Source organism: Myxocyprinus asiaticus, chromosome 38 (assembly GCF_019703515.2).
Source record: "Myxocyprinus asiaticus isolate MX2 ecotype Aquarium Trade chromosome 38, UBuf_Myxa_2, whole genome shotgun sequence".
Lineage (NCBI taxonomy): Eukaryota > Metazoa > Chordata > Actinopteri > Cypriniformes > Catostomidae > Myxocyprinus > Myxocyprinus asiaticus.
Genome location: NC_059381.1, coordinates 34,911,677 through 34,931,667, shown reverse-complemented (window position 1 = coordinate 34,931,667; position 19,991 = coordinate 34,911,677). Strand labels below are relative to the sequence as shown.

The following is a 19,991-nucleotide window of genomic DNA, read 5'->3' as shown; positions in this document are numbered from 1 at the left end:
ATTGGGGAGAATTTTTTTTTTTTTTTTTTTTTTTTTTTTTAAAAAGACTTAAAGAAGTTTCTTTCCAGAGGCACTTTGTTTGCTCTGTAGAAGCACTTAAAGGAAGTCAACGTCATGTTGTTGTGTCACGTGACCCGGTGCGGCAGAAGTTAACCCTTAAATTATAGTCTAGAGTCTTGTGAACAGTATTCAGTCAGTTTAAATTAATTAAAATTATACGTTGCGTATAGCAAAGCCAAAATACAGTGTCCACACATGTGGATGCAGGGTCACACGAGGTTAATGTGTGCATTTAGGATACATAAAATGTTAGCTATGAAATTAGCCTTTGCTAGAGTCAGCCATTTTATTTCAAAAACGTAAAAAGTGGAATTTCCATCAGCGTTATTTCCAGCACAGAATTCTATTAAACACAACAAAGAATTTGAGATATGATGGAAATGGCACTGTGGTGGGAATTTTTCAGAAAATAAAATGACAAACATTTTTATAAATCTCCTGTGATGCATGTACATACACAATTGGACATTGTTAGTAGATAAATATAAACAATTAGAACACCCTAGCAACCCCATAGCAATGGCCTGCAACCACCTACAACACTTTAACATCATGGTAGTGAGTCTTTCCTGGGCAACAACCACTCACATTTTCTTTAGAACATGTAAAAAATTGAGTTTCTTCAAAATGTTTGACATGACCAGATTTGTGACATATCAACAAACTTACTACATACTACTCTCCTCAATCCACAGCAATCGCTGGACAACCGCCATCGTCTGCTGTGCAAACAGAGAGATGACGCCAAAGACTTAAAGGACAACCTGCACCGAAGGGAGCGCCTGGTGTCCACCTTCCTCTCCAAACAGCTGACGGACACACAGCTCCAGGAGTACCGACGCTTCGTCCAGACCAAGGCCTCCCTGCTCATTCGGCAAAAAGACTTGGACGAGAAGCAGCGTCTAGGAGAGGAACAGCTCGAGGCTTTACTTAACAGTATGCCGTGATGAAAGGTCTCTATCCAGTGAGATCAGCACCTCCAGAGACTCTATGAACTACAGATCTCCCATGAAGTGTCCCATGGGCATAACACTGGCTAATGACATGGGTCTGAGTGTGCCTTTCAAACATGACCACTTGTTTCCCTGAGACTGTAATAACTTCGAAACACTTTGTTTCATGATGTGTTTAATGTTAAGCTGATGCCATGGAAAGCTTTAAAGGAATAGTTCACCCAAAATACATATTCTGTCATTATTTACTTACAGTTTGATACCCATATGACTGTCTTTCTTCTGTGGAATGCAAACGGAGAAATTTTGAGGAAAGTACTCATCGCTCTTTTCCATGCAGTTACATTGAATATAGACTGGAGCTTTCATGCTTCAAAAAGGAAGCAAAAGCATCAGAAAAGTGGTTCACACGACTCATGCGTTATATATCAAGCCTTCTGAAGCCATATGACAGCTTTGGATAAGAAACAGACTGAACTTTACATTGTTATTCACTAATAATCGTGCCGTCCAGTGAGCTGAACTCGAGAACCAGATCAGTCCGGTTCATGAACGAACCATTCAGACTGGTTTTGTGAACTGGATCAACTGATTCATTGAAAAGAGTCTAAAGAACGATTTGGAGATCACTACATCTCTTATGAACTCTCATGAAAGTCAAACAGGTTTGAAACAACATGAGTAAGTGACATCACAATTTTTTGGGAGAGCGAACTGTCCCTTTAAATTTATTATGAGATTAAAGTAGATGAACTAGGAATATGCCATTTTTGATATTTGTGTTTGTTTTCATTTTATACTCTCAGAGCACTCTAAAATGATGACCAAAAAGGAAGAAAAAGCACTTTTGATACTAATCTGCACAAACTTATTAGGAACATCAAAACAATATTGTAATCCATCCCAAGTGTTTATTCTTACTGATTTCAGGTCTTAATTCTTTTGACACTTGATGCTACATCTGTCGTAGTGTAGCTTTTCATCCATGATTTTTTTGTTTGTCCAGTAATTTAATGTGACACTATCATGTTGAATGTATTTAACGATAAAGTACCTTAAAAGAATTGTGTTCTGTCCTTAAGATTCTCTTTTAAAGTTGTGTTGTGTTGGATATTTTAAATGATTGGGGTGTATCATACGTTTTATTTAACTGCCATCATTGCACATTTGTGTACTGAGACTCTGAATCAACAGCAAAGCAAACATGTTTTTTTTGTACTAATCACAGTACTTATGCTGTAAGGACATGTTACTAACACACCAATGTTAGTTGAACATACGTTAACATGCTAACAGCAAACGTTGACAAATGTTGGAGCAACTTGTGCAGTGTCGGGTAGTATCAGATTACTTGTCATCTGGATTAGATAATAAGGTTACAACAGTCAAGTACTTGTAATCAGATTGCATTTTAAAATGTGGGTAACCAGATTACTGTTAATTTTTTATGGATTACATGATTACATTTTTGATTATATTACAAATAAACCAGCAGCAATAACTAGTGCGTTATTTACTTGTACAAATATGTACGTGTAAATTTTACATACAAATGCATATGAATAGCAAGTTGCTGTTTTATCTCATGTTTACTAATGTTTAATATGTGTTATAATACATTTGGAACTGAATACATTAAATTAGTGATAAGATTATCAAAACATGTAATCCAATAGAAATCAGATTAGATTACCCAAAAAGTGTAATCTAAATAATTTACATTACTGATTACAATTTTACTCATGTAATGACTGGTACTGTAATCTTAGTACCAGATTACATTTCAGTAGTAATACACCCAACACTGAACTTGTGCTATTTGTAACATTTTACTGTTTTTTGTAGCTGAAAACAAACATTTATTTTCGAGCAATAAGCCACAAGATGTGAAACAGAGTGCCTAAAACCCCCATTAACCGTGGTAAAATCACTGTAACGCTCTCCAGTGCCTTATTGCTTTTATAAAATGGTGGCAACAGCAATATGCAAAAAGACACCAATGCTCCATAATATTATTAACTATATACTTTTATTAATAATTGGATAACAGTTCTTCCACCAAGGTTATTTGCCTAACTGTAGGTTGTTTATGGCAATGTGCATTAATACACTGACAGTCAAAAGTTTGGACACAATTCACTTAATTTATGTTTCTCATGTTCCTGTAAAAGGAAAAACCTTTTGATCTGAAGGTTTATGCTTTAATACTTGAAATTAGTTTTGTAGACAAATATACATTTTGCCTATGTATGTATTTCATGAAAAAAAAAAAAAAAGACATAAAATACTATGTATTATAAACTCAGGACCACTTTATTAGGTACATCTGTACACCTACTTACTCATGCGATTATCTAATCAGCCAATCGTGTGGCAGCTGTGCAACGCATAAAATCATCCAGATACGGGTCAGGAGCTTCAGTTCACGTTCACATCAACCATCAGAATGGGGAAAAAAAATGTGATCTCAGTGATTTCGACAGTGGCATGATTGTTGGTGCCAGATGGGCTGGTTTGAGTGTTTCTGTAACTGCTGATCTCCTGGGATTTTCACGCACAACAGTCTCTAGAATTTACTCAGAATGATGGAAAAAATAAAGCAGCAGTTCTGCAGATGGAAATGCCTTGTTGTTGATAGAGGTCAAAGGAGAATGGCCAGACTGGTTCAGTGGGCACAGGCTCACCAAAACTGGACAGTTGAGGACTGGAAAAACATCGCCTGGTCTGATGAATCTCGATTTCTGCTGAGGTACACAGGCCCACTGCAGCCACAACTTTCTGTTCTTGGCATTGATGAATACTTCTTGGTGAAATATTGCTGTGTCACGCAGCTCATCTCGCATAGTTTCTCATTAAATTAGACCAAAATCATTATCTAAGGACAAAGATTATTTACTCTAGCCATCACTGTATATTATATTGTGTATATGCATCTTTCATATAGACTACAAAATGTATTTTCAGTTACAAGTCTTTTTGTGGTTTGGCAGCTTCAATAAAAGACCTGTTCAGTGGTACATACAGAGAAATTGCACAATAAATGTCGCCATTTCTAAACGTAACTTTGCACATTTTCATACACTAACCTGCAAACTCATTAAAGTCACTTTGTTCATTCTTGAAGAAGTACAAAACCTTTGTAACTTTGGACTGCCATCTGCTGCACCGCATTGATGCGTCCTGTGTGTGACACCTGTGCCTTTCCTACCCGCGAACGGTCTTAGTAAATGATATATCACCCTCTTGTGGTCTCCCAATGCTACTACATCAGACTGTTAAGCACGCAAATTAGGCTTCTAATTTAAATGTCAACAGATGTTAATATATCGATGTCTCAAAAGTATAGTGTTAAAATAACATGCCAATCAATAATCAATATATCAATATTTTATGATATCCCTAGTTAATAGTAATAATAAACAGTGTGTAAGTGTGTCCAAACTTTTATCTGGTAGTGTATATATTGTGTCCATTTATCAGCATTTGAACAGCAATTTTGAACAGAATTTAAGATTTTATAAAATGACATTATTCAAAGTTTTTTGCACAGTCATGATTTACAAGTCAACACTAATCCACTCATCTTTTGTCACTCAGACGAGTTGAAATGAGACGAGAACCGGGTGTAACATGATCCTAGCAGGACAATAGTCATATATCGCTATAGCAATGACTGCAGTCGCTACCTTGTTGTGAACCACTCTGAATACTTCGCAAATCAGACTGAACGATTTGGTCACAACAGTAACAGTACACTGATACAAACCGTTCGAAAGAACCAAAAATTTAGCGGAAATGAGTTGGATTTCCCATCACTAGTCTAAAATCATTTGACCTCCCAAACCTTAAATTGTATTGATGATATAGACATTGCGTTTCAAAATATATTCAATAGGCTACCATGTCAAAATTGGCTGGAAAATGAACTCTTAGAAATGTTTTCTCTCACATTTTCTTAACTTTTTGGGGGGAATGTATCACCATTTGCCATTTTCGTTTGGTTAAACAAATCAAAGTTTGCTTGGTCTTTGAACAGAGAAAGGTTATGAGTTTTCCGTCAAGGGTCCGTGTTTTCATGGCCTTCAAATTTTCATTGTCCACAGAAACGGCACCCTACAACAACATGGACACATTCTTTAGAAGCATCAGATGCTATTTCCTGTTGTATATATACAAGTCCACCACCATTCCCTTTCATCTGGCATTGAGCAATCAGATGTGTTCTGCGGTCAGAGATGCTGGATGTAGCTTATGAAATGGTTGTGTGTGAGACTCTTTGCACTGTTTGAAATCCATCCATCACATTCACTCACTGTCAATAATAGCGTTTGTACCATATGTAGTGTGCTGTGAATGTTTATCATTGTGTGGACTGTTTTGCTTTGCTTCCCTCTTGTGGTTGTGCTATGTATTATTTGCCTTGGCTCTTTCCAGTGCATTTGTTAAGTGGAATGCATATTTCCATTACTTTTGTTATCATGTAAATAAAGAAAATAATGATATTTCCTGTGCACTTTAAATTTGTTTTCATTAGAACTGAAGATTTTACTCTGTTTAATAAGGTCTTTGTACACTTACACAAGGAGTCCACAGAGTTTTGTGGATAACAAACTATATTTAATGTTGAATAACAGGTTGTTGTTTAATGATTTGATCATGATCAGCAAAAATAATCTATACAGGTAAGTTGCATGAAAACTGTCAAGAAATGTATAAGTCATATTTCAGCTTACAATAAAAGAAAATGAAGCCTATTTTTAAAATCATCAGGGTCTTTTGGCTTTATGACATTATTTTTATGACATTTAAACATAGTTTACTCTAAAATTCTCTTTAATGTACATTTTTGAAGTGCAACTGTAAGTCAATAGTAGTATTTGTTGTACTGTCTTTATGCTGATTTTAATAATAAAAACATTGTGTCCGGACATGATGATAATGGGAATGAGATTTTTTTTTTGCAATACAACAATGAGAATTTGTGGGAAAATATGCTTAATTGACCCTTCACTAAGCCCCACTTTCGGCGTGTTTCTGACCAATCCTGTATAGCAGCTGTTGCCGTCTGCCATTTCTCTGACAAGTGTTTGCTTTTTTCTAACAAGAGCCTATGGGAGAAATGTGTGTTTGAGCTGTTTTGAGTGGAATGTTATAGAAATTCTCCATTTGTCTATCTTTTTTATTTTTTTTATTTATTTTTTTTATCTTTAAATAAATCTTGAGAAGAGCATGCTATGGATTAAACTGCGTCAGCCCTGATTTTCAAATGAACATGAATAACATAAGCAAGGACACCCTACATGTGCTCCATTGTAAATTAAAGCTAAAATCTTAACATTCATTCATTTAGGTATTGATTCAGGTCTTAGTAAAGGTGATAGTAAATAAAGTGTTCATAGCATCATAGTGAGTGTGTTATGAGACGTACACTAATGTTATCAGGTATGTATTCGTTATCAGATTACGTTTTCTTGAGCCTAAGTAATTTAGTGAACGACATAATGCCGAAAATCCCCAATTTTATCGCACTAAAATCATGTTAAAATGTCAAATGTTTTACGTCCTGTGGCTATAGGCTACTTACGAAATGGCATTTAAAGATTATGGACTTCCGTTGTAAGTACCTTACTGTAAACGTGATTTTTTTCAATAATAAAAAAGAACATTCCTTTAATGGTTACATTTCTTTTAATTAGTCATCTCGTTTTTTATTTGCCTATTATTATTAATAAACAAAGTCTATGTTCTCTTCGCCTAATATTAGGGAGACACTGTTGATCTTCTATTAAAAAGACATGACAGAAAAGGGCTTGGCATGCATGTCAAAATCATGCAAACCAGTGTCTTAAGGCATCTTGTTTCCCCAACTAATGAATTCAGAGGCCGAAACGTGTGCTGTGTCTCAAGGGCACAGAGTCAGAGCTGACAGGGAACATTGCATCATAGGAACAATAAGAGACACAGCCCTAAGCAGACTGCTCACTTTAGATCTAGTCAGTCCAGAAAGTTTAAGTGGCTTGAACACACCCAACACTAGTTTTCATTCCTGCATCTTAATCAGTTTGAGCATAAACTGCTGATCTTAGGTCCACATTAAAAAAGTGAAATTCCCATACGAATCACATAGTGTCAGCAAGACTGCCACATCTACTCGTGGTTGAACCAGCTCACATGACCAGCAAATTCAGACACCAAGCACACATTACAAGCCCAAGCCTGTTTCTCTCACACACATTGCTCTCAAAGATGAATCTATATTCAAAACACTTTGTATTCATTGTCTGGTTTTAGGGAGGCTACAGTTTAATAAAAATCACTGATACAGTCAAATTTGAGGTTTTAAAGGGATAGTTCACCCAGACATTAAAATTCTGTCATCTTTACTCATGTTCTTCCAAACCAGTTTGACAAACCCTTTTGTGTTTTACAAAAGAGAGACAGTCATGGGTTTAACCAAAGGCGTCGATTTGGCTTGAACATTGGGGGGGTTGCAGCAGGGCTGGGCGATATGGCTAGTATAAATATATATATACTGTATATATATATACAGAGTTGGGAAGGTTACTTCTGAAATGTATTCCACTACAGATTACAGAATACATGCTGTAAAATGTCATTTGTAACGTATTCCGTTAGATTACTCAAGGTCAGTAACATATTCTAAATACTTTGGATTACTTCTTCAGCACTGGTAGATTTTTTCACTTGTTTTGACTATAAAAACTCTGCCAGTACAGTAAGACAAAATACACATGTTAAAAATACATTCTCTGAAAAACCTAAATATCTTATGCAGTGTTGTTTCTAAAACAAGGTCAATCAAATTGATCTTGTTTTAAGGATTTTTAGATATTTTTCAGGAAAACAAAACTTATTATCAAGAATACGATTTTTGCCCTAATATCAAAGGTCTTACTAGAAAAAAAGAAGTTATGATCCAACATGAATTTTCTTGATAAAAAAATATGATCGTGTCTGGTAACATGTCCATGTAAAATGGCTAGAAATAGCATTTTAGCTTAGCATAAAGCTGACAATTTACACAAGGTTTATTTCTATTTCTTCTGCTCATATGAATGTAACATCATAAGAATGATGTGAAAATAAATGTTTTCCATCTGAAAGGACTAAATATTAAATGAAACAAATGACAATAAAATGCAAAGTAATCTCTTCAGTAATCAAAATACTTTTTGAATGTAACTGTATTCTGATTACAGATGATTTAAATTGTAACTGTAGTGGAATACAGTTACTTATATTTTTTGTATTTTAAATACATAATCCCGTTACTCCCCAACACTGTGTGTGTGTGTATATATATATATATATATATATATATATATATATATATATATATATATATATATATATATATATATATATATATATATATATACACACACTGGCGGCCAAAAGTTTGGAATAATGTACAGATTTTGCTGTTTCAGAAGGAAATTGGTACTTTAATTCACCAAAGTGGCATTCAGCTGATTACAAAGTATAGTCAGGACATTACTGATGTAAAAAACATCACTATTCAGCACCATCACTATTTGAAAGAAGTCATTTTTGATCAAATCTAGACAGCAGACATCACTCCAACACCTTATCCTTGAGTAATCATGCTAAATTGATCATTTGATACTAGAAAATCACTTGTCATTATATCAAACACAGTTGAAAGGTTAATTAAATGAACACATTGTCTTTGTGTTTGTTTTTGAGTTGCCACAGTATGCAATAGACTGGCATGTCTTAAGGTCAATGTTAAGCCAAAAATGGCAAAAAAGAAACAGATTTCTCTAGAAACTCGTCAGTCAATCATTGTTTTGAGGAATGAAGGCTATATAATGCTTGAAATTGCCAAAAAACTGAAGATTTCATAAAAAGGTGTACACTACAGTCTTCAAACACAAAGGACAACTGGCTCTAACAAGGACAGAAAGAGATGTGGAAGGCCAGATGTACAACTAAACAAGAGGATAAGTACATCAGAGTCTCTAGTTTGAGAAATAGACGCCTCACATGTCCTCAGCTGACAGCTTCATTGAATTCTACCCGCTCAACACCAGTTTCATGTACAACATTAAAGAGGAGACTCAGGGGTGCAGGCCTTATGGGAAGAATTGCAAAGAAAAAGCCACTTTTAAAACAGAAAAACAAAAAGAAAAGGTTAGAGTGGGCAAAGAATCACAGACATTGGACAACAGATAATTGGAAAAGAGTGTTATGGATTTTAACCCCATTGAGCTTTTGTGGGATCATCTAGACTGTATGGTGCGTGAGAAGTGCCCGACAAGACAGACACATCTATGGCAAGTGCTACAGGAAGTGTGGGGTGAAATGTCACCTGAGTATCTGGACAAACTGACAGCTAGAATGTCAAGGATCTGCAAAGCTGTTATTGCTGCACATGGAGGATTTTTTGATGAGAACTCGTTGAAGTAGTTTAAGAAGTTCTGAATATTTTTTTCAAATTGTAATAGTAATTTTTCATGTTATTAATGTCCTGACTATACATTGTGATCAGTTGAATGCCACTTTGGTGAATAAAAGTACCAATTTCTTTCCATAAGAGCAAAATCTGTACATTATTCCAAACTTTTGGCCACCAGTGTATATATATATTTTTCATCCTGTTCACGATATTCAATATATATCTTGATAATGATGTATTTGCTCTGAAATGGCTCAAAAGTGATTTTTTATGTTTTTTTTAATCAGAGGAACCATAATTTCATCCAAACAGCCATTGTAGCCAAGTAGATTCAATTTATTAAAAGGCACTGAATAAAAATCTATTTTTAAATAATGGTCATGTATCCTCAGTTTTTTACTAAATTAACATAAGGGAGAATGATCAGTTTTCATTGATACGCACAGTTATATTTTATATACAATGATACATAGTAGCTTAATAAAAAACATTATTTATCCTCATATAATTTTTACTTAAAACTTTTTTGTGAATGAACAAGGTGGAGCTTTTATTTTGACACAGAAAGTGTTGTGTATCGTTCACAATGTTATGCATCTGGTGAAACACTTACATCTTCCCCTTTTATGTTATACAGTGCCACCTTTGTAGATTTGTAAAATAACTTGTAGCGGTTACAAATGTTTGGAATTGTGAATGTTTAAAACCTGCAATACTTTTATTTTACAGTGCACGTGAACTGCTCTAAAAGCACTAAAAACATGAGTCATGAGTACTGCACCTATACAGAACAGTGTTACCATATTGGATTTGTGCTGTTTACATGAGTTTACAATAATTTAATTGTATTGGATATGAGAGTGAATAACAGCCTACATTTCGTGTCCCCCAGAATCTACGCCCCAGGATAATAATAAGAGGAACACGCTATGTGTCACGCTTGGTGTTTGATGTCGCGCTGCTTATCCGTGCCGTGAGAGCTGCAGGTCGTAGCTGTTTAGTCACTCCAGCAGGGACTTCTCATTTGGACATTTTATCTTTCCACTTTCACTCATTCTGGTTGGACTGTCTGGTGGATCACACTCCTATTAATCAATACCGCACCATCATTGGTACCATTGATGACCATTGCATGACACAGTATTGATGGTTGTCAACATGGCAACGCCCATGAGGGGGTGACCCGCTCCATGTACAATTAAACAGCTTTTATAGGCTTTCTGATATGACTTGAGTCTTCATCTTATGTGAGTGTATATCATTTTCAACATATCTCTAAAAAATGTTATTCATGTCTTTATGTGTAAAAAATTTTAATTAGCAAAAACTTAGTGCGCCTTTAAAGCGTGGCAGTAGCCTTCAACATGGATCCAGTGGTCCTTTGCATTCTGCTGTATAATGTCTCAAAATGGACGTTTTGTGTGATTCACATAAAACAATCATCCAGAGACAACAGTTATTTATGTATTATGATGGAAATTATAATGAAAATGCATCAGTGATTTGCTCAGCAATACAAAACCAATATGTCAAGTATGAAAACATAAAAGTTAAAAAACTTTCTGAGTGCTTTTAAATAGATAAAAAAATAAAAAATAAAAATAAAAATTATACCACATGATGTTTAAACACTTTAAATGTGAAAAAATTACTTGTACCCCAAAAAACATGGGAAAGTTAAAAGTGGTTTCATATATTTTAGAGGTACTACAGATTCATGCTACTTTAAAAAAAAAAAATGAACAAATACAGAAGGTGTCACATCATTGACCCATATACAGTACATTTATGATAAATAGTAAAATATATCAGTAATACATGATACAAACACATGTATGTAAATGAACAAGATAAAAACCAAAGGCTGTATGAATTCAGATGATCAATTCTGAGCATCTACAGCAACTTTCAGATCATATCAATTCTGATCACATAATAAAGTTTCTTTTCACAATACGTTCCTGCGAAACATTCCTGACGCTTAAACAGACAGAAAAGAACAATAAAAACAAGTTTGGCCACTCCCAAAGAGTTATGCTCCCACCTTGAGAAATAGCACTCATACTTTAACATTAGCTAAGTTTATGATCCTTTTGAATAATCTCATGATTTTCAATCATCCATAATTACTCTCAGAAATATAGCTCTGTTTACATGGGAAAGAAGTACATTATATAAGACTATTATACAAATCTGATACATACAATATCATACATTTTGAAGAGAACACAAGAACCCAGATAGCACAAGTATATCCGAGATGTCTGTTTAAGGTATTTCCATCTGGAGAGCATCACAATCTAATTAACATCTGCTAAACATCTTAAAAAGATCAGATTTACAAACATTCTAAATCATAAACGTCTCAAAGTCATCTGATGAATGTCTTATTGACATATTGCAGATGAGCAGACAATCTAAAATATATGTCTTCCAGATGTAAACACACACATCAAATAGACATCTGGGTGATGTACGTGTGCTATCAGGGAATTCTTTTGAAGTTCACCATTTATTTAGAATCTCACATAAGGCCGATTCATAGATACAGTCTATGATTCAGTCATTCAGTTCTGCATTTAATAACTTAGCTAGCAATTTTTGGTCCCCAGAACATTCTGGGAACATTAGTTTTTGGTTCCCAGAATTTACATTTCTATCGCTTTCTTTTGGTTAGACAGGAAAGTTTTTTTTTTACGGAAATAGAACATTCCTTGTAGGTTAGGGAAACATTCCCCTAACATTCTCCTAACCTCTCTAACCTAAGTTAAACATATCACACATAATAGGGATGATTAAAATAATATGTAAGATTTGCGTGAACATGTATTTTGTTTATATATACCTAAACTGAGCCTTGATTTTGCGTTTCCCAACAAGTGACCATAAGAAACTTAGAGAGTTCCACATTAATAGGCTCAATTAGTGAAACACATCCGATAGCCTCTGTTTGTGTGGCAAGGGCTCATCCTCTCTGGCATCTTCAGTCACGGAGATGAACGGTACTCTGGCCTTGTTCTTCTTCTTGAGACCCACCAGGAGGGGCTGCTGGAAGAGGTGGCTTATTGTGTGTTTTTGCGGGTCGTTGTCATCCCGAACCTGACGCAACTCCCGGTTGATGGCTTTTGGGTCCCCTAGAAGCTGCCTCAGCTCCCTCGGAACCTCTTTGGGCAGATAGTAGTACGGTTTCTTACCATAGTTGTCCCTAAGGTTTCTGTTGGCACCATATTGGACTAGCGGGTCAATTAAATTGAGCTGACTATGAATAGCAGCGATATGCAGCGGTGTGTAACCGCCGTGTGATTTGGCGTTGACGTCCACCACACGGTCACTTTTCCTCGACAAGTCAACAATTCTGCAGACCATTTCAAAGTTTCCACACTTGACAGCCCAGTGTAGGGCCGTGAAACCAGACATGAAGTCCTTCTTCTCTGCAAGCTGAACGTCCATCAGAAGCAGGCCGTACACCTGACTCCATTGACCGGCCGCAGACTTCACGAGCCACTGATGTTCCAGGAAGTCAAGCGGGCACTGGTGTGAGTACTTGGGCTCGTCGGACTGTTTAGGGGTCTTGAAGTGTCTCCTCACCTGTGGGGAGCCGCCAGCGCTGGCGACACTGTCTGTTGACGGTCTCCACTTACTTTGAGGTGAGGAATGAGGCTCTTGAGCGAAGCTGACAGATCCTGAGTGCTCGCTGGAGGTTATCTTGTTATGATGATGACTGATGTTGACTGGGGGCATTCGTAAAGGCAGCGCATACGGTTTGTTTGTGCTCACCTCTTTCTTGGCAGGGCACACCGCTTCATGTTTGTCCAAGTCATCAGGGTCAGATTTGAGAGGAAAGGTGAAATGTAGAAACATTTTAGATGTTAGGTCCACATTCTTGCTTCTTTCTAAAGCAACCTCTATAGGAGAAGGTCCCACCACTGTGCTGTCTGAAGATTTTGAGGAAGATCTGCTCAAAGTTTTCTGGTGTGCATTTTGGAAATCTTCTACTGCATTTGATCCATCTTCTTCATCCTCTTCTCTTGGGGTATGTTTATCCTCAGAGACTTCTAGTAAATTCAGATAAACTTTCTTTAGGACTATATACTTGGTGTCCTGCAATTTTTTCACAATTGCAATTTGATTCACAAACGTCTTGAAAAGTTCTCTGTTTTGTTTCCTCTCTGCCGGATCACTGCAATTTAGGGCCCCTTTATACTTGCTCAGTATATCGGAGTTTTTCACCTTTCCTCCCCCTTCTATTAACATGTTTAAAATTGCCTCTTGAGTCAAATCCATTTTTTTTTTTAAAAAACGTCCCAAATATGAACATTTCTCTCGAGCCTCCGTCCTCGAAAAGCACCTGGACGGTCGCCGCCTTACCTGTTTTCCGGAATGTTCACGTGAAACCTTATTTACATAAAATATTCAGGTCAAACATGGGTGGGGCCGGCACTGTGACGTCAGCATATAGTAATCGGTTAAAAAAAAAAAAAAAAAAAAAAAATGGAACTTATTTTATTTTCCTGAATATCGAACCCTAAAATTATTCCTTTTATAGTATAATATAGCATTGCCAGGTAGAAGCATAACTGGATTAGCAAGTTAAGCAGTTTACTTACTAAACACCATCTATAATATTAAGTAACAACAACATTACTATGCAATCTAACAACAAAAATGAACTATTCATTGTTATTATTTGGGTATTGTTATTATTAAAAAGGCTTATTTAAACAGCTTTCTCTTTATTCCTAGTTTAAATAAAGCATTAAATGTATGTATTTGTCCTGTATGAGTGTATATCAGCCCAACCGCATGACTGCATGCCATTAAACAGTCTGGTGTGGATCATAATTGATAATTAATTGCATATTTTATTACTGAGGAAATGTATCCTGCCAGGTCTTGGGAAAAGGCTGAGAAAAGGCATTCCTGAGGCCAGTGGGAGTTTCCAAGAAGAAGCCATATTGCACGCACTGAAGATTTCGCGATTCCTACTATGGCAAAATAATAACTCATGAATATTAATTTGGCCATCTCACGTTGCTTCATAACCAAGCTGGCCCGTCCAACCTAATTAATATTCAAAAGCCCAGCCCAGCCCTCGCTGTAGTTGGATTCGTTGATTTGCCAGTTGTCTTACCAACGTCTGACCTATTGAGCGAACGTCACTGTGCGTCATTAATATACATTAGCCAGCCCTTCACCATAGTAACATTCGTCATTTCTCCAACCGTTCAATAGAGTGTGTCAGTGAACGGAGAGAGAGAGAGAGACCAAGGCAGCTCCCTTTCGCCTTATCTCAGCACTAAACATATACATTCCTCATCATGGCGGCCACGGATGTAGATATATTTTCTGTAAGTAACATTTTTAACCATTTCTTCCTTTAAGAGTCCTGTTTTCACTTAGACTCTCACATTCTTTATATGTTTTCTGAAATGAATTGGGACTAGCACGAGCGCTACTCGAGTTTAGCCCAAATGACTCAATCTCCTGTAGCAGTAGAATTTAACACTGTTTATTTACTATACGTTTACTACTTGTCAGACCAGGTCAAGTATCTGTCTTTTTTAACTTGATTATGGACATATTCGGTATTTCTACATTGTTGGTGTGTTTAAAGCATTTCATGTCTTTTCTCACTCTGGAATGTTGCTTATGTTCAAATCTGAATTTACTCTGATATGTGCGCGATCTGTAGACTGATGCTTTACAGTACAGATTAATTTCACTATTGGTGTATGTCAGTAGTATAAGCACATAAGGGCTGGTTCTAAAGTTAGTCTGCTAAAAGCTCTGTTTACTCAGACTGCATACAAATCTCCATTCAGACTAGAATGAAGCACACATATGTGGCAAACATTGATGAGCATGTGTTCTGAAAAGTCTTCATTCACACTAGAGTTTGTAATGTTTGTAACTAGAGACCAGCATGTGGCCCCTCAGTGTGAGATCACACATAAGGGTGTCAAAAGGCCAATTATGGGATCTTTGGAATTGTTGAAAATTAGGATGATTGCCTGTAGGTGTGAAACATAAGCAGATTATGAGATCTTGCAGAAAGCCTGCTAGTGGTTAGTGCATTGCACTGAAACAGAAAACAGACGGAGCAGTATGCAGTTTTAAGGCTGATAATTGGTTTGACCGATATTTTTCTACCGATAAGCACACTTTTCTACTTAATTGGTTACTGGTTCTTTAATATCGACTCTATTGATAAGTGCTGCCATTGATTCACATGGCAATTTAAGATGAATAATTTAACCCATGGCCCAAACAAAAATGAAAATGACCATTTAAATAGCAAAACAGTGTTGCATAGTGTTTAGATATAGTGGCATAAATATTATAATGATTATTATTATTTATTTATTTATTTTCTCCCCAATTTGGAATGCCCAGTTCCCAAAGCACTCTTAAGTCCTCGTGGTGGGGTAGTGACACAAATCTCAGTTGCTTCCGCATCTGAGACAGTCGATCCGCGCATCTTATCACGTGGCTTGTTGAGCGCATTACCGCGGAGACATAGTGCGTGTGGAGGCTTCACGCTGTTCTCCGCGGCATCCACGCACAACTCGCCACGTGCCCCACCGAGAGCAAGAACCACATTATAGCGACCACGAGGAGGTTACCCCATGTGACTCTACCCTCCTTAGCAACCGGGCCAGTTTGGTTGCTTAGGAGACCTGGCTGGAGTCACTCAGCACACCCTGGATTTGAACTCGTGACTCCAGGGGTGGTAGTCTGCGTCTTTACTCGCTGAGCTACCCAGGCCCCCTTGATTATTATTAAAATAATGATGTCGTGTATTATGTTTTTCTTAAAAGTTCACCATTCACACATACTGTGGGCTAATTGCAGAAAATTGGTCTAATTTTTTCAGAACACCCCCCAAATAATAAAAAAAGACTCCAGTTATTCATTAAAAAAATATTTTATATGTTTACGATCTTATGATGAACAGAAATTTCAACAACAACAACAAAAATCTTCTTTTGTTGTTGTCCTAAATTTGTAAGCATCTAATTCTGGTTCTGTTTTCACTGTCTCCCTTTAAAAAGTTTGATTTTATTCCAATGGATTGCAGCAAGTACTAGGATTATTTTTTTTCCTCTATCACCTTCCATCACAGAATGAGGATCTGAAATATAGGTGGCGCTCTAATGCATTTTAGCCCTCACAGATGTGCTCATTCATAGACATTCAGTCTAATTTTCAGTTCATGCACCATCCCCATTGTTTCATAGAATATCTCGGCCTCTGAGTGGACTAGAAGCTCAATCTAGGTGTCATTAGAAAGCTGAGATCCTCCCTTTTGGTATTGTGGTAATAGGGCAACAAAATAAACTGTATAATCACATTTCTGAGAATGAGTGCTTTCATTTTATATATGACTTGTCCAATTAAGTGGTATGTGAAAGACTTTTATATTCACATTAATGTTTCTACCACATTACCTCTGGGTGGCGCTTTTTTACGTGACCATATTTTGATAATTTATGTACCATAAATGGAAAAATGATGGTATTCTATAAAAAAATTCAGAATCGAAGCTTTCAAATGGTACCCCATATGCCTGACATGCCAAGTTTAAGGGGTTAATGATTTTTTTTTTTTTCATTTAAAGCCGAAATAAAATGATAGTTAAAAATCAGTTCCAGCAAATTGGTTATAAATATAAAATAAATGGTATAGGTCGTAAAAAATCATTTGTCGATCACTAGTAATTTTGATACTGTTTTAATTAATACATGATGTAGGTTTTTAAAACTTCAAGTGGATTTTTAAACTTTTATGTGTAACAGCTTAAGCAAGCCGAGAGTTAATAAACAGTTTGACTGATATTTTTTTTAAAGAAATTCATACTTTTTTACTTAATAAGCAAACAGTTCTTCAATATTAACAATTTAAGACAAAGACCAAAACAAAGAAAACAAATTTGCAACCATTTAGATAGCAAAACAACTTTTCATTAAAATAAAGATGTAAATGTGATAATGATGATTAAAATATTTAGAATGCATAATATGTTTTTATTGTTGTAGTCTAATAATTTATTACTGTGTCAAAAGCAGAATTCAAACTATAATAAATTGTTTCCCGCAAATCAGTTATCGGACACTTCTTAATATTAATGTTTAATATTAATATTGTGTATAAAATATTATTATAAATATTATATAAAAACTCTTTAAAAAAAATCTTTGTTATTGGTTGACAAAATATAGGATTTGTCTGTCTCTAGTGGTTTTGACTCTATATTATTAAATAAGTTCATTCAAGTGTCTTTTGTTAGATTCTGAGTTCTTGAGTGACTCTTTGACTTCCTGGGGGAGTTTTAGTGGATTTTAAACTTTTATGTGTTAAGTGAAAGCTCAAGCAAATCCATTGTCTTGCATGGTACCTGTGCCATGAGTACTGAGCGATCACACACAAACAAATGCAGTTTGATCAGGATGGTTTGCTGGGAATGCTCAGGAATTCTTGATTTTGAGGAATCCCTCTGCATTTGAAATCTGGACAGGGTTTTGAGGAAAACAAATGTTTGGATTGGAAAAGGGCAACTGTTGTTAAGCTGTTGGCCAGGCAAGATAATACATCCATTATGTCTGTGTTGTGATAAAAAAAACATGGTGCATTGCTTCAGAAGTCTCTGTTTGACTTGGATTGGAAAGTTTGCAGCCAAGTGTTCTTTCACACTATGTCAAACTATCAGCTGAATGGAATGGAATGTATGAGGGCTTTCACAGTCAATGCGTTTGATTAGAGGTTGGTGTGGTTTTAGGGGCCGGATTGATCAACTGCATTGAACTGGAGGGTCAATTTGAATTCTAATTACAAAATGGGCAAAAAAGCTTAAAGGGAAAGTTCACCAAAAAATTTCAGTTCTGTCATTCCAAACCTGTATGATTTTCTTTCTTCAGTGGGAACACAAATGGAGATATATTTGCAGAATGTTTACACTGCTCTTTTACATACAGAGAAAGTAGGGACTGGGGCTGTAAAGCTCCAAAAAGGTAAAAAGCACCATACAAATGGTACGTATGACTCTTGTATGTGTATATTTCAAGTCTTCTGAAGCTATACAATAGCTTTGTGGGTTGAATAGAGGAATTCAAGTCATTATTCACTGAAAATGTTCCCCTCTGGGAAACATTACAAAAACTATTGTTGTGTTTCATGGAAGAAAAACTCTTTTTAAGCTGGCACCACACTAGCAGACTCCAAAAACTCGATTTTGGCAGACGGTCCTGACTGTTTTGATGAGATCTCGCTTTCTTCAGTTGGAGGTATGTCACACAAGCCGATACGAAATGGTGGAGGTGTGACAGACATAACAGCTTTCCAGACGTAAACGATTGTAATGGAGTGATTTAGGATGCGATTCATGGAGTAATTTTACCTTGTGAGTGTGTGTAATTGTGTATTTTTCCACTCGAGGCGTGCAGTTGAAAGCATATGTCCATGTGGAGCTTTCAGTGAATAAAGAAATTACTTTCCATAAAAACACACTCTAGTGACTCCGCTTTCTGATTTCATCAGTCATTTTAGTGTAGAAGAAACCCAGGAAAAATGCTTTGTGACAGAATCACTTTGGATTACAATCTGCGTTTGTGATGATATGCATCTGAGTGCGATCGCTGATAAATAATGTTCAGATCAGCATGACATCTTGTTAGTTTGTAAAAGAAGAAGAAGATTAACGACCTCTTGCTGGCAGATGTTAACACACGCTTCGTCTTTCACCTACTGGCTGGCGATTATGTTAATGAAGATTACATCTAAAAATTGCTGAAAAAAAATCAGCTTTACTCTGAAATTTATGACAGAGTTTCAATTTTTGGTTGAACTATTCCTTTAAATCTGTTTCATGGACCGAAGTAAAAGTGAGTGAGCTAAAAAGTCAGTCTTTTAGTAATTGCCTAATAGGCTACTGAAAAGATCATAAGACAGTCCTGTTCAACATCAGTTTCATTCATCAAACCGTGCCAAAGTTTTAGGGCAGGGTTGATGTAGTTACTGTTCTTTAAATATACATGAGGTTAGTGAGGATGAGTCAACATCCTGTTCATTCTTAGATGCCCGCATATCATCACTGACATTAATAAACACAAAAACATCACGATTTAAACTATATAAGGCCATATGTGTTAAGAATTTAAAGCGTATGTTCTGCAATGTCAGATTTCCGAGGAGTGGCAGGCAGACAGACAGCTGTATGTGTATGCGCATACATGCGGATCTCTAATTGAAAATGCAGATAGAGTCCAGTCTGCCTTTTGTTAAGCAGATGCCACACTATGACCAAACCTAGACTATCTGCATTCTTCTCCAGTGCTATCAGATGGGGTGCCAGCTAGGCTTGCCACGGTATACAGTGTTATACTCTGTATATAGGATGAGCAAAATTTGATTCTGGTAAAATGGGTAAACATTATGAAAGAAACTTACTTAATGACTACAGTTTCTATATCAATAGCCAAACGAATAGAATTGCCTACATAAATTCACCTAACAAGTTTGCGACCAAAATAAATGCATTGAAA

The 19,991-nt window shown here is 36.1% G+C and overlaps 3 protein-coding genes across 6 annotated transcripts in view; 2 read left to right on the top strand and 1 right to left on the bottom strand.

The window, feature by feature from the left end:
- LOC127429328 (protein Shroom1-like) overlaps positions 1-5,934 on the top strand; it is a 69,308-nt gene extending 63,374 nt beyond the window's left edge. For all 3 annotated transcript variants that reach the window (XM_051678290.1, XM_051678291.1, XM_051678292.1), the window contains one exon: positions 756-5,934. In XM_051678290.1, coding sequence (XP_051534250.1) covers positions 756-1,007 — 252 coding nt within the window. In that variant the 3' untranslated portion in view covers positions 1,008-5,934. The remainder of the gene's footprint in view (positions 1-755) is intronic.
- A 5,021-nt stretch (positions 5,935-10,955) lies between these two features.
- Positions 10,956-13,818, bottom strand: LOC127429349 (ankyrin repeat domain-containing protein SOWAHB-like). Its single transcript, XM_051678332.1, has one exon. It carries the CDS (start codon positions 13,735-13,737, stop codon positions 12,376-12,378), a length of 1,362 nt encoding a protein of 453 aa, XP_051534292.1. The 5' UTR covers positions 13,738-13,818; the 3' UTR covers positions 10,956-12,375.
- Positions 13,819-14,681: 863 nt separating this feature from the next.
- LOC127429345 (septin-8-A) overlaps positions 14,682-19,991 on the top strand; it is a 79,940-nt gene continuing 74,630 nt past the window's right edge. For both annotated transcript variants that reach the window (XM_051678322.1, XM_051678323.1), the window contains exon 1: positions 14,682-14,801. In XM_051678322.1, the coding sequence (XP_051534282.1) occupies positions 14,772-14,801 (30 nt within the window). In that variant the 5' untranslated portion in view covers positions 14,682-14,771. The remainder of the gene's footprint in view (positions 14,802-19,991) is intronic.